The sequence below is a fragment of the Gymnoscopelus braueri genome (assembly GCF_963280865.1).
Source record: "Gymnoscopelus braueri genome assembly, chromosome: 10".
In the NCBI taxonomy this organism is placed as follows: domain Eukaryota; kingdom Metazoa; phylum Chordata; class Actinopteri; order Myctophiformes; family Myctophidae; genus Gymnoscopelus; species Gymnoscopelus braueri.
The window spans coordinates 42669384-42682808 of NC_137611.1; the positions used below are offsets into that span (position 1 = coordinate 42669384).

The 13425-nt window shown below is 41.2% G+C and overlaps 1 protein-coding gene across 1 annotated transcript in view; it reads right to left on the reverse strand.

Annotated features, from left to right (window-relative positions):
* LOC308094192 (F-box-like/WD repeat-containing protein TBL1XR1) overlaps positions 1-13425 on the reverse strand; it is a 29828-nt gene continuing 16403 nt past the window's right edge. Inside the window, exons 8-16 of the mRNA XM_080440683.1 lie at positions 11480-11543; positions 10746-10843; positions 10062-10122; positions 8770-8891; positions 6810-6884; positions 3888-4015; positions 3009-3174; positions 2238-2339; positions 1-1563 (exon numbers count right to left, since the gene is read on the reverse strand). Coding sequence (XP_080296809.1) covers positions 1537-1563; positions 2238-2339; positions 3009-3174; positions 3888-4015; positions 6810-6884; positions 8770-8891; positions 10062-10122; positions 10746-10843; positions 11480-11543 — 843 coding nt within the window. The 3' untranslated portion in view covers positions 1-1536. The remainder of the gene's footprint in view (positions 1564-2237; positions 2340-3008; positions 3175-3887; positions 4016-6809; positions 6885-8769; positions 8892-10061; positions 10123-10745; positions 10844-11479; positions 11544-13425) is intronic.

A 13425-nucleotide genomic window follows, 5' to 3' on the forward strand; every position in this document is an offset into this window, starting at 1 on the left:
ATTTTTTTTTGCTGATTTCTTTTCAAAAAACTGTTCTCATTCAGGTCTTAATGGGTTAAATGAACAATCTACAGTGATAAATCCTCACGTTGTACACTCTCAGAGTCACAGACCCGTAAGAGTACATTTGGACCCCTGGTGGTCCACGAACCCGCAATGCGAACCAACGGTCTATAAGAGGGTTGGCGTGTGTGTGTGTCCGTCCGGAGCCAATCTCGCAAAACCACTGGACCGATCAACGCCAGATTTCTTAGGCCACAGAAGTACCTCCATGCATGTCTTTCCCCACATGATGCTTTGAAATATTAAAACTTTTAAATTTTTATGATGGAAGTCAATGGGGGGCTCCGATAGGGGGCTGAAACGCAGTGCCCAGAGTCATACGTGGTAATAGTTATGTCATAGATGACTGACGTCGCAGGCTGGCCAACATCAAGTCCCAGATCCACAATGGAGCCACGCCGTTCCCATGGGTCTGACAAGTGCCCACAAGGAGACCTGGGTATGTACGTATGCATGTGTGTGTGTGTGTGTGTGTGTGTGTGTGTGTGTGTGTGTGTGTGTGTGTGTGTGTGTGTGTGTGTGTGCGCGTGTGTGTGTGTGTGTGTGTGTGTGTGTGTGTGTGTGTGTGTGTGTGTGTGTGTGTGTGTGTGTGTGTGTGTGTGTGTGTGTGCGCGCGCGCGCGCGTGCGTGTGTGTGTGCTTGTATTACTATACTAGAATGTAATTGCTGTCGGGCAGAAATCTCTCATCTCCATATTCTAACTTTTGGTGTTTTTCTTTTCTCGTAAATTAACGCCCTACAGTACGTGATCATACTACAGCGTCACACAATAGCATCAAAAGTAGCAGATCCGCAAGCTCAAAACGTGGCGCGAAGCGACACGTTTTGAGCTTGTCGATCTGCTACTTTTTTTGTCGATCTGCTACCATTTTTGTATTTGAATCCTGAAAAGTAACAGTATTGGACAGGTGAGGTTTCTACCCGATAGATCTCGCAAGATAAATTGTTGTTTTAAGGTAAAAAAAAATTAGGATTCAGATTTAGGCTTACAATTAGGAAAAGATTCAAATCGGGATTGGGGTTTGGATTAGGCATTTAGAGGTTAGGTTTAGGGGGTTGGAGTTGTGGAGTTATGCCTGATTTATACTTGAGCTGAATGCTCGCGTTACGCACCGAAAAATAGCAGATATACAAGCTCACTGTGAGCTGTAGGGTTAGGTTAAAAAAAAAGGCAAAGAATTGTTTAAAAAAAAAGAAAAAAAGGCTTTCATAAACTCACCATCCTAAAATGATTATGTCCTCACAAGTATAGTAATACAAACGTGTGTGTGTGTGTGTGTGTGTGTGTGTGTGTGTGTGTGTGTGTGTGGGCAGAACGCTGGGTTTTGGCTGTATGGACAGGCCATGGCGTGGCGACGGTGACAAAGACTACAGCAGTGTGGGGGACAGGCAGGGGACATGGGGACAGTCAGTCAGTCGTTTTGGCTGCTATGTACACATTCGTAGTCGGTCCACGGGTTCCCCAGGCGAGCGTCATTTCCTCAGGTCTAATACACAAACCTGCAAACAAACAAACAAACAGGAAGGGAAGACAAGACATCCTCAGGCCAAATGGAGCAGAAATGCAATTTTCAACCCTAGGCAAAGTGAATCAAGGCATTACCGTCCCGCGGATCAAGTTGTTATCGTGTTCCAATCATAGCCGTGTGATTAGCTTAATGGTAAACAATGGTGGAAGTGGTGATGCATCAAAACAGGAAGCTGATAACATAAGACATACCCATAAATACATAGAGGCCTCATTGGCCACTGGACCACATGTCAACAACGCCCACCATATTATATTATATCAAATCATATCATATCGGGCAGCTTGCCAAAACTCCACAGCAAGAAATTATGCCCAAGTCTATAACTTTTTGTTTTATCACCATTACAGCTATCTGAAACCTCCATATTTTAACTTTTAGTGTTTTTTCTTAAATTAACGCCCTATCACACAAAAGCATCAAAAGCAGCAGATCCAAAAGCTCAAAACGCGGTGCAAAGCGACACGTTTTGAGCTTGCAGATCTGCTACTTTTGCAATTTAAAGTAACCGCTTTGGACATAATGAGGTTTCCACGCGACGGAGACGATATCAAACTCGAGTCCTAAAAATCGATCATCGATTGTTTTCTTTTATAATACATTCAACCAATTAGTTCCATTAACATTTGCACCCCTCGAACTCACCGATCCATCTGATGCACTGGCTCCCACTTTGTCTCCCGTAGCATTCCAGCATACCTCGAAGATTCCCCCTGTCCCCCGGTAGCTGTGGACTAAAGCCCCCGTCTGAAGACACACACGGCACACACACACACACACACACACACACATTTAAGAGCATGCAACAAATTGGATATACTTCCTTATCATATCAAAAGCATAATCGGTAATTCATTTAGGGGTGTCACACACTAATTACGATACGATACACGATATAGGGCTCACGATTTGATATTGTTATCAATTTTTTTCAAGTATCATTAACATTGACCATCATCATCAACAATAACGAGCATCAACGAGAAACAGGACAGACACACACACCTCCCCTCTGCAGTGCTCTAGGCTGAAGGTGACTGATTTCTCTCTAAAAGCCTTCGACTATGATGGAAGACCTGATTTCTGTGATTATGGTAAATTTCATATCACACACCACACAGTCAGTGTTGCCAGACTCTGAGAGAGAAACAAGCAACCAGGTCTAGGAAAACCAACCCAAAAGAAGCGACTATGGGCCACATGAGCACTTTAACATATACATCAGCTATTTGAAAATAGCAGATCTACAAGCGAACGCGGCGCGATGCGACGCGTTGTGAGCTTGTAGATCGGCTATTTTCAAATAAAATCTTGCATGGAAATTATAATAAGCAGATCTGGCAACCCTGATTGTGACACCCCTAGTGATCATGATCACAATATCTACAGTTGTGTGTGTGTGCTGTGGATGCATACCTGAGTGTTCCAGATGTGGACACACTTGTCGAAGGATCCGCTGGCCAGGTGTCGCCCGTCGGGGCTGAAGGCCACGCTGTAGACGGGCTCCTGGTGTCGGGTGAGCGTGTGGATGCACACCCCTCGCTCCACGTCCCACAGACGCACCGTCGAGTCAAAGGACGCGCTGCGCGCATGGATGGATGGATGGATGGACGGATGGGGGCAGGAAGAGGAAGAATAGGGACATTATGTAAAGCGAGTCACAACGGCGAATGATGCAAAATATTATTACAGGAGGAAGTGAAAAGCGCCGTGATTTGCATCTTACACTGAGAAAAGGAAACCTAATTACTATATGTATTGTATGCTGGAGACACCCGTTACTGACAGTTGACTTTACATATTAACCACATTCAGGGGTTGACACTTAAGTAAGTAGGTTCCTGAGGGTTCAAAAGGGCAGGAGCTATCTTCTGTTTCTGTAGTGTGAGGCGGCCTGATGTACAAGTACATCCCCTGGACATGACTCTAGTATGTCGCAGGGACTTAACCCCCAATCCAACCCTTAATGCTGAGTGCCAAGCAGGGTCCCATCTTTTGTAGTCTTTGGTATGACCTGGCCGGGGGATTGAACCCCCGACCTCCCAGTCTCAGGGCGGACACTCTAACCACAAGGCCACTGAGCTGGTTAGCTGTCCTGCTTGCCCAAAGGTAACGTTCACTTCACCAAAAACATGATTTTTTTTAACATCTATTTTTGAACTTTGGAACATTTTGATTAAAAACCTCCCACAAATCTTCTCTTCTGGGGATCCCTGGCATGACGCATGGATTCTCAAAAACGGTCCGGACCTATTATGGCACACAATGTGTTAAGTGCTATAGTGTTGTCTGTACCTGGCCAGCATGAGGTTAGCGCTGGGGTTGTTGGTTCCGGGCCCTGTGGGACTCCACTTGATGGTGTAGATCTCCTTGCTGTGGGCCTGCAGGTCATGGACACACTGGTCCTGCTTCATACTCCAGATCTGTCCCACCATGACAAGCAACACAGCAATGCTATCAACACTTAGCATTATTTTATACCTCGTCATTTTACTCAGAAAAGTGTAACAAATAGAGAGAGAGAGGGTGTGTGTGTGTGTGTGTGTGTGTGTGTGTGTGTGTGTGTGTGTGTGTGTGTGTGTGTGAGACAGGCCATGGCGTGTGATGATGGGACTCTGTGTTAATTTTGTCGACTAAGGGACCAGTCGAAATTTACATAAGGGGGGGCATGGAGGAAAATAGGGGAGGGTCATGCCTTTCTAATTTTGGTCCAAGGGAGGGTCAGCTAATTTTACTTTGAATCCAAGGGAGGGTCATGCAATTTTGAATTGATAAAATAGTCCGTTTTTTATATACCTTTTTAGTACAGCAGAACAGTGGTCAATGACCCCTCTCCATTTCAAAGGATACAAAGAATTCAAATCAAGTAACACCTTGTCTATTTAGAATCAATGACGGTCGTTAACAAGCCATCAACGCACAGCGAGTGTGAACGACCCAGTCAAATCTATTCAGCGTCTTAACGATGGTGGTTGAACAATTAAGCAAAACTTCAACAGGCGTTATTGGAGAGATGCATTATAAATAGGCCTACTATAACTGGATATTCATAATAATTTAAGTAATTCTGTGCATGTGATTAATGTGGATCTATATGGACAGTTGTGTATAGATGCCTATAGCTCCACAAGTAAAACCAGAAGCATCAGGCCATAATTGATAGCCTAATTTGTTTTATGTAGGCAACAGTGTAGTTGTAGTCACTGTAGTTGATAATTAAAAGGGCAGAGTGACAAAAGTTTTAAACTACTGGTTACCAAATATTCAACTTTCTTCAATCTGACCAGGATTCAATGGGTTTCCCACATGTAAGATGAGAACACTATCCATTCTGCTACCACTACTACAGATACACTGTGCATTTAGCAAGACTGACTACACTACAGCAATGTTCTAATCAATGTGGAAAGCAAAACATTGGACATATCAGTTTTAAATGTCATGTTGTATTTGATGGGGAGGGTTAGGGGTGTCAAGAATTTCACAATACGATACATGATGTTGGGCATGATATCGATATGATATATTATTAATGTTCTTTTCTCATGTATCATCAACATTGGCCATCATCTTATAAATAACGTTATAAAGCAAGTTAGAAACAATTACAAAGTGCTTTGTACACAAATAAATACATTTGTGCAAGCTTAATGGAGAAGTGAAGTTCTCACTAACTATAAACCCATTGTTTCAGAGGACAGATAGACACTAATATAACAAATATAATATAATATAAGACTGCATAACTATAAATTCCACAAACCTCATATTTTTGTCATCTGGACTTTACCAACCAAGTGCAGCCTAGTTATTTCCAACAGCTAAAAAACATCTATAATACCAGATACAGTATAATACAATCTTAGATTAGATGTAGGCCTATTTGAGAGTGCAGATGCATGTCACATTAACGAGCGTCAACGAGCATCAGCTGACACACAACACGTCCCCTGTGCAGTGCTTTAAACTGAAAGTGACTGACCGGAGTCTGTTTCATTTCTCTCCAAAATACCTTGAATATGATGGAGGACATGATTAATAATTACTATGATTATGATAAGCTTTACATTTCATATCATACAGTAAAAACTCCTAACTTTCACCGGCAAAAAAAAAGAAAGTGTTTTTTTTGTATTAAAAAAACAATTGAAAAAATATTACGATACAGTATGACATCATGACAATACCTATCATCACATTTTAATACCACGATAGGCTATATCGTGACACAATATATCGTGACACTTCTAGGCGGGGAGGGTTACTCTTTTTTTTGTAATCACTTGGGGAGGGTCATTGATTTTTTTTTGTTGTCAAAGGGAGGGTCATGGCATTTTAGATCAGGGCACATACATTTCCTCCATGCCCCCCCTTATGTAAATTTCGACTGGTCCCTAAAAACTATGACGAAAAATGTTGGTTGACGAAAGCTACATTAAAACTAAGCTGTGAGGACTAAGACTTTGACTAAATATACTGGCAATTTGATCAACAAATAAAAACTAGAATAAAATGTTCGGGAGGGACTAGTGGAGAAGAGATCCAGTAGAACTAAGAACCAAGTCATTTTATGCTTCGGTTGCGCGTGGGTGTCACGCTCCGAAAACAGCCGATCTACAGTGCGTTGTGAGCTTGTAGATCGGCTATTTCGGCATGCAGCATTACGACACCATCAAGGCCAGCAAAAGTACATTTTAGTCGACTAAAATCAACTGGAGATTTAGTAAAAGTCGTTAAATGTAGTTGTTTTTTTTCTATGGATTAGTCACCCCATGGAGACTTGAATTCATGGATATCTTTTTGTTTTTGTCACATTCCAAGGCGACCTAATAATTGGATGACCAGCGGACCCGGTAGGCAGCGGTTCCGGTAGGAGACACACCGGTCATCAAATTATTGGCTTAAGAATTGCGACAAAAACTAAAACCTATCCATGAATTCAAGTCTCCATGGGGGGACTAATCGATAGGAAAAAAAGTCATTTTGGGGGTGAACTATCCCTTTAAGACTAAAATCTTCTGATATTTAGTCAACTAAAACTAGAATAAAAACCAAAACATTTCTGATGACTAAAACATGACTAAAACTAAATGGAATTTGATTCAAAAGACTGATTAAAACTGAACACTGATGGCTGGGACTACCGCAGTGTGTGTGATATAGCCGTAGACATGGAGCGACTCATGATGGGTGTGTGATACAGTGCAGGCCACTGACCTTCAGTGTCATGTCATCGGAGCAGGAGGCCAATAGGCTCCCGGTTGGATCCCACTTGATGGCATTTACCTCATTCTGAACACACACAGACAAATACAAGAGACCAACGTGAATTGAAAATGGATCAACCTCAACACGTCTGCAGTTAAAACTACATTTGAGCCTTCAAAGGATGGTGTAACACAGTGGTTCTCAAACCTTTTCGTGCCAAGGACCCCCAAATTGAGTGAGTGAGTGTGAGAGAGATATATAGCACGAAGTGATGCGCTGTGAGCTTGTATATCTGCCATTTTTGAATAGCCTACATTAAGTGGTTAAAGTTATTGTGATGCCGTTTTAACCCATTAAGAACTGAGGCGCTTCTTAAAAATGTTTTCTCGATCCTAACAAATATATATATTATTTCACGATTTTTCAAAAATAGCAGATCTACAAGCTCATACCGCGGCACTCGGTGCCGCGCTATGAGCTTGTATATCTGCTATTTTTGAATAGCCAAAGACATCTAAAATGACACGGATATCAAAAAGTCCAGAGTGCTTCCAAAGGCAGACACAGAGAGAGAGCTTGTTGTTGCTGGGGTTGATCATCGGCACTTAGATGCGGCACTCTGCGACTTACAATGCAATCTACAAGCCGAGCTTGTAGATCAGCTATTAACTCATTTTGACATTTTTCTTCTACAGTTTTTTGAAACGTTTAGCCTCTAATGATCAGCCCGAAATAGGGATTGGCTACTAATGGATAATTTTATTACATTATTTACCATCATAATTATTTTATAGTGATATTATTCATAACTATACCGTGTTTGTTCAGTAACAGGAGTCTCTCTGGCTCTTTAATAAGCAGGAAATGCATTTTCAGATAACAGTTTTATCCAATCAGGAGAAATAACTCAGGATAAAAAAGTTAAATTGGAAGTGATGACACAAAGAAATGAACGAACAAAACTGAAAGTGGAACACTATAAAATTGAAGCTGATAAATGGGGTTCCCTCTCCTAATTGGATAAAACCCACCTGAAAATGCATATTCTGTTTTTATTAATCCATTAAGACCTGAAGAAGCATCTGTGTCACTTTTTCATTTGAGCTAAAAAAGCATTATTTTACACTTTGGCTATTCAAAAATAGCAGATATACAAGCTCATAGCGCGGCACCGAGTGCCGCGCTACGAGCTTGTAGATCTGCTATTTTTGAAAAATCGAGGAAATGTGTGCAAATCAATATATTTATATTCTTTTAAAGCGAACATTTATAACTCAAATCTTTGCGACTGGGGTTCCCTGGAACAACAATTTTGAGATGGGGGTCCGCGGACAAATAAATATCATTTTGGGGGTCCTTGACATGAAAAAGTTTGAGCACCACTGATATGGAAACATACATTTTTCAGAAAACTGTTGGGATTTAGAAGACATTTTGTAGAAATCGGCTTCAGGTCTTTTTTCTTTTTAATTTTTATCCCTCGATTTTGTAACCCTTTTTTCACCCGGTGCCAATTTGCTAAGTGATCCTGGGCACTACACTCCCCCCACCAGCCTAGGGAGGCCAGGGCCGAGCTCATGCCTCCTTCAATGCATGAGAGCCAACTGACCTTCTTATCACCTGACAGGGGGGGGTTTCCCTGGTTGGACGTAGCGCGTGGAAGGAACACGTTATTCCAACCAGTTCCTTTCCCCTCCATCAGGCGCCCTGGCTGACCAGGGGGAGGCAGTATAGTGACCAGGATTACTACATGTTTTTGTGAGGGTATTAACTACCCTAGGAGACACAGGGAGAACATGCAAAATCCACTCAGAATATAGAGCTTTTAACGGGGGACCGCGGGCCAAATACATATAATTTCGGGGGTCCTTGACATGAAAAAGCTTTGAGCACCACTGACATAGCGACATACGTTCCTCAGAAAACCGTTAGGATTTAGAAGACATATGAGGTCTTATTGGGGGCTTACCGTGTGTCCCTGGAAGGTCTTGACGGGCCGGTCCTGGCCTAGTTTACACACATGGATGCACATGTCCGTGCTGCAGGACGCAAACGTGTTGTTGCTCTGCCAGTCCACGTCCAGTGCTGGTGCTGCAGAGTGTGGGACAGACAGGGGACAAAGGACATGAGGTAAGCCTGGATGTCTGGACCAGCTGCTAACACTTTAATAGCTTTTACGTCACGCCGTCTTTGTTGTTTGTGAAAGCAGCTTAATTACAGTGGTGGAGAAAGTACTACATTTTTTTTACTTAAGTAAAAGTATCAATACTGCATTGTAGAAGTACTCTGTTACAAGTAAAAGTCCGGAATTACTTTTTTTCTTGAGTAGAAGTACAAAAGTATTGGCATCAAATTGTAGTTAAAGTACCAAAAGTAGAAAGTACTCATTATGCAGAATGTAACATTTCACAAGTTTTATAATGTATAAAATTGTTTTGAAAATTGCAGATCTACAAGCTCACAATGCGTCGCATCGCGAAGCATTGTGAGCTTGTAGATCTGCTATTTTCATATGGCCGAAATGTATATTGGGCTGAAGTGGTTAATGTAGGTTTTGTGATAATATTCAAAATCTACAAAGTAAATATAAGTTTGAAACAGCGGTCTGGGGGTCCTCAGGGGACTACAGGGGGTCCTCCAAATCTTTGTGTCATAGGATTCTGAGGGAGTGAGGGGAACATTAGCTAAAAATAGCCGATCTACAAGCTCATAGATCTGCTATTTTTGGCAAAGAGGTTTGTTGTGGAGGGAAAAAAGCTAACCAAGTACAGAGCCAACGGTCAAGTTTAGCATTGAGCCTTTAAGTGGTTAAATGTCTGATAATTACACATCAACATGAATAAATAGAGAAGCTAATGTATAAAAGAACAAACAAAAAACATTCATTTGTACAACATTGATGATAGTGCTGTAAAACAAGTCTATATGAAATCTATGAAAAAGTTTCATCTGCAACACAGTTTTATACAATATGTAGTGTCGGCTATTGGCTATTCAAAAATAGCAGATATACAAGCTCATAGCGCGGCACCGAGTGCCGCGCTATGAGCTTGTAGATCTGCTATTTTTGAAAAATCTTGAAAGTGTGTGCAAATCTTTGAATATATATTTTTTATTCAAATATTTGCTTCTGGGGGGCCCTGGCACAAAACACTTTCAGATGTGGGTCCATGGCCAAATGTATATCAATTTAGGGGTCCTTGGCATGAAAACAGCTTAGATCAGCCGTGGTGGCGACTGACAACTTGAATCCATGCTCACCTGAGTGGAAGGGAAACTGTTGCTTGGCCTCGCCTGTATGTGCGTCCCAAATGATAGTCGTCTGGGGAGAGGGAGCAACGTTTTTTTAGTGTCCTTGGAAATTAAATCGAGCGAAACATCAGCAACCAGAATGCATGTCAGTGGTGGAAAAAGTACTTTCTTTTAAGTAAAAGTATCAATACTGCAGTGTAGAAATACTCCGTTACAAGTAAAAGTAAGGTATTAAAAATGTACTTGAGTAAAAGTACAAAATAATTGGTTTCAAAATGTACTTAAAGTACCAAGTAAAAGTACTCATTGTGCAGAATGTCCCATTTCACAAGTTCAAAATGTATAAAGATCTTTTGAAAATAGCCGATCTACAAGCTCACAATGCGTTGCGATTGTGAGCTTGTAGATCGGCTTTTTTCAAATAGACGAAATATATATATATATATATATATATATATATATATATATATATATAAAAAGTAACTAAAGTTTTCAAATAATTGTAGTGGAGTAAAAGTATAACATTTGCCTCTGAGATGTAGTGGAGTAGAAGTAAAAGTATTGAAATAGGAAATATTCCAGTAAAGAAAAAATTCCTCAAAAGTGTACTTAAGTACAGTACTTAAGTAAATGTACTTAGTTACTTTACACAACTGGCAATGATGAAACAGTAGCGATCCACATTTGTCCAACCTTGTCTACGCCGGCACTGAGGATGAAGTTTCCTTTCTTGTTCCACTTAAGCGCAAATATAGGACCCTTATGCTGCCCCAAGGTACTGGCCAGGTTACCTGGAAAGGTCACAAGAATTACAGAGGGATTTATTTAATATGACAGCTCATAAGGGAGTTAGCAAAACATGTTTTCTATGAGTTATGCAAGTGATTTGCAACCTTTTACTGGATCAGAGCCCACTTGTTTATCGTCTCTGTTGGGTGGAAACCTCATATGTCCAAAACTGTTACTTTTCAGGATTCAAATTTCATTAAAAAAGCAAAAGTATCTGAACGGTGAGCAGAAAAGTTAGAATATGGAGATAAGAGGTTTCTCCCCGACAACGATATTTGATTGATTGTGTTCCAGCGGGGATCACCCAAGGTACGTAAACAAATCTGTCCACGTTTTTTTAAAAGAAAGAAATATGCCATCATTGTACACGTACAATACGTTATATTCTCATTAAAAGCGTAAGTGTACGGAAGAAATGTGGTTGGCAGCAATATTGTGATTATTATAAACTTTGTGTGAATAAATATTTTATTCACACATGCTGGTCTTCTTCCTGTTTGTTTTATAAAAATATTGAAACATAAAATCGCGATTTGGCAATTATTTGGGTCCCACTTGCAATACCATTGCACCCCACTTGTTGGGAATCACTGCGTTAGGGAGGGCTAACAACACTGTGACAGAAACACAGATTTTACCGTCTTTCGTCCATATTCTGGCGAAGCCGTCATAGGAGCCTGTTGCCAGCAGAGTGCCTTCACTCTGAAAGAGAAACAGGCTGTTATTGTAGGTATGTTGCAAGACTCTCGTTTGTGAACACCTGTGGTCGACATATTGTGTTTTCTAACAGTAGCACAGACAACCATATAGTTTAAAGCTGCACTAAGTAACTTTCTCTTCTACCCGGGATTTGAACCTGGTTTCCTGCTTAAGTGCTGACATTTTTACCGTTGAGCTAATTAGAGCCTGCTTGCTCAGGGGATAACTTGAATCTTGACCATAAGGTCAAAGTTCGTGTCACATCGTGTCTAGGGTGAGACATGACCTTTGACACGGTCAAAATGAAGAGGAGCAGGGAGACAAAATACAACCACCCCAATTGTATAAGTTATATTGCATTAACATACTCTACCATACAGATTGGACAAAAATACATTTTATTCATTAAAAGCAAAAATTACATAGTGCCTCTTTAATATACAGTAAATGACTCATCATTAAGCTTACAGACAGACAACAGACAGCCAGAGAGGCAGACTGGGTGAGAGCAGAGAGGTTTTATTGCACCCGTTTGGGTGGGACAACACGTGGCCATCTAGAAGTGTGTGTGTGTGTGTGTGTGTGTGTGTGTGTGTGTGTGTGTGTGTGTGTGTGTGTGTGTGTGTGTGTGTGTGTGTGTGTGTGTGTGTGTGCGCGTGTGTCGTTTCTAAAAGAATCATCTGGACATATCACCCTGTTCCCATCTTGTTTTATGATTGGTTCACAGAATTAATTGCGTAGTTTTTGTGATAACAATGTGTGGAGCATAACCACACCCAATTCAACCTCTATATCGTCTCTGTTAGGTGGAAACCTCATATGTCCAGAACTGTTACTTTTCAGGATTCAAAAACACCTTAAGTAGCAGACCTACAACCTCGAAAAGCGTTGCTTCGCACCGCGTTTCGAGCTTGGGGATCTGCTACTTTTGAGTGACACTGTAGTATGATCAAGTAGGGCATTCATTTACAAAAAAAAAACACAAAAAGATCAACTATGGAGATAAGAGGTTTCTGCCCGACAGCAACGATATCGGTAAATGTGCAAATGACAATTCACAGAAACAAATTTGCAATGCATTTTAGACGCTTACTATTATGAACATAAAACCCTGAATGACACAGTTTGGAAGGTTAATGTGGATCTGGCTTTCCAGCATGAAGGGAGAAAAGACCAGAACACGACAGAAGGATCTGGGGTTTGTATTTTCTCTAAGATGGGAGTGACTCCACCACACGTATCCGGTTCACAAGGACAGCCAAGGAATGCCTTTGGCAGCCGCGGTAGTCACATGCGTCAACACACACACACACACACAGACACACACGTATTTACTATACTTGTGAGGACATCAACATTTTAGGGCGGTGATTTTAGGAATGCCATTTAGATTTTTTTTGGGGGGGTGCCATTTTTAAACCTAACCCTGGAGTTGAAAACACACTCACGACATGTGCTTGTAGATCGGTTATTTTTGGTGCACGAGAATGAGCGTGCAACTAAGTATAAGCCCAAGCTCTAAACGTTAACGTCTAAAAGCCTAATCCTAAACCTGCATCCAAACCAGGAAAATGGTCCTCACAAAGTCTTATTTCTCTTAATTCTACTATACTTCTGGGGACATTTGAACCCTCACATGTATAGTAATACAAGTACACACACACACACATTCCACTAGATTAGATTACGAGAAACTGCAGTCACTTCAACACAGACACATACACATTCCATTTCCTCCATCTGTACTGCACTGCAACCACACACACACACACACACACACACACACAGATTTGTATTACTATACTTGAGAGGACATCAACATTTTAGGACGGCATAGTAAAATGCTGATGAACACAGCCGAAAAATAGCCAAGGAATAGCTGAAC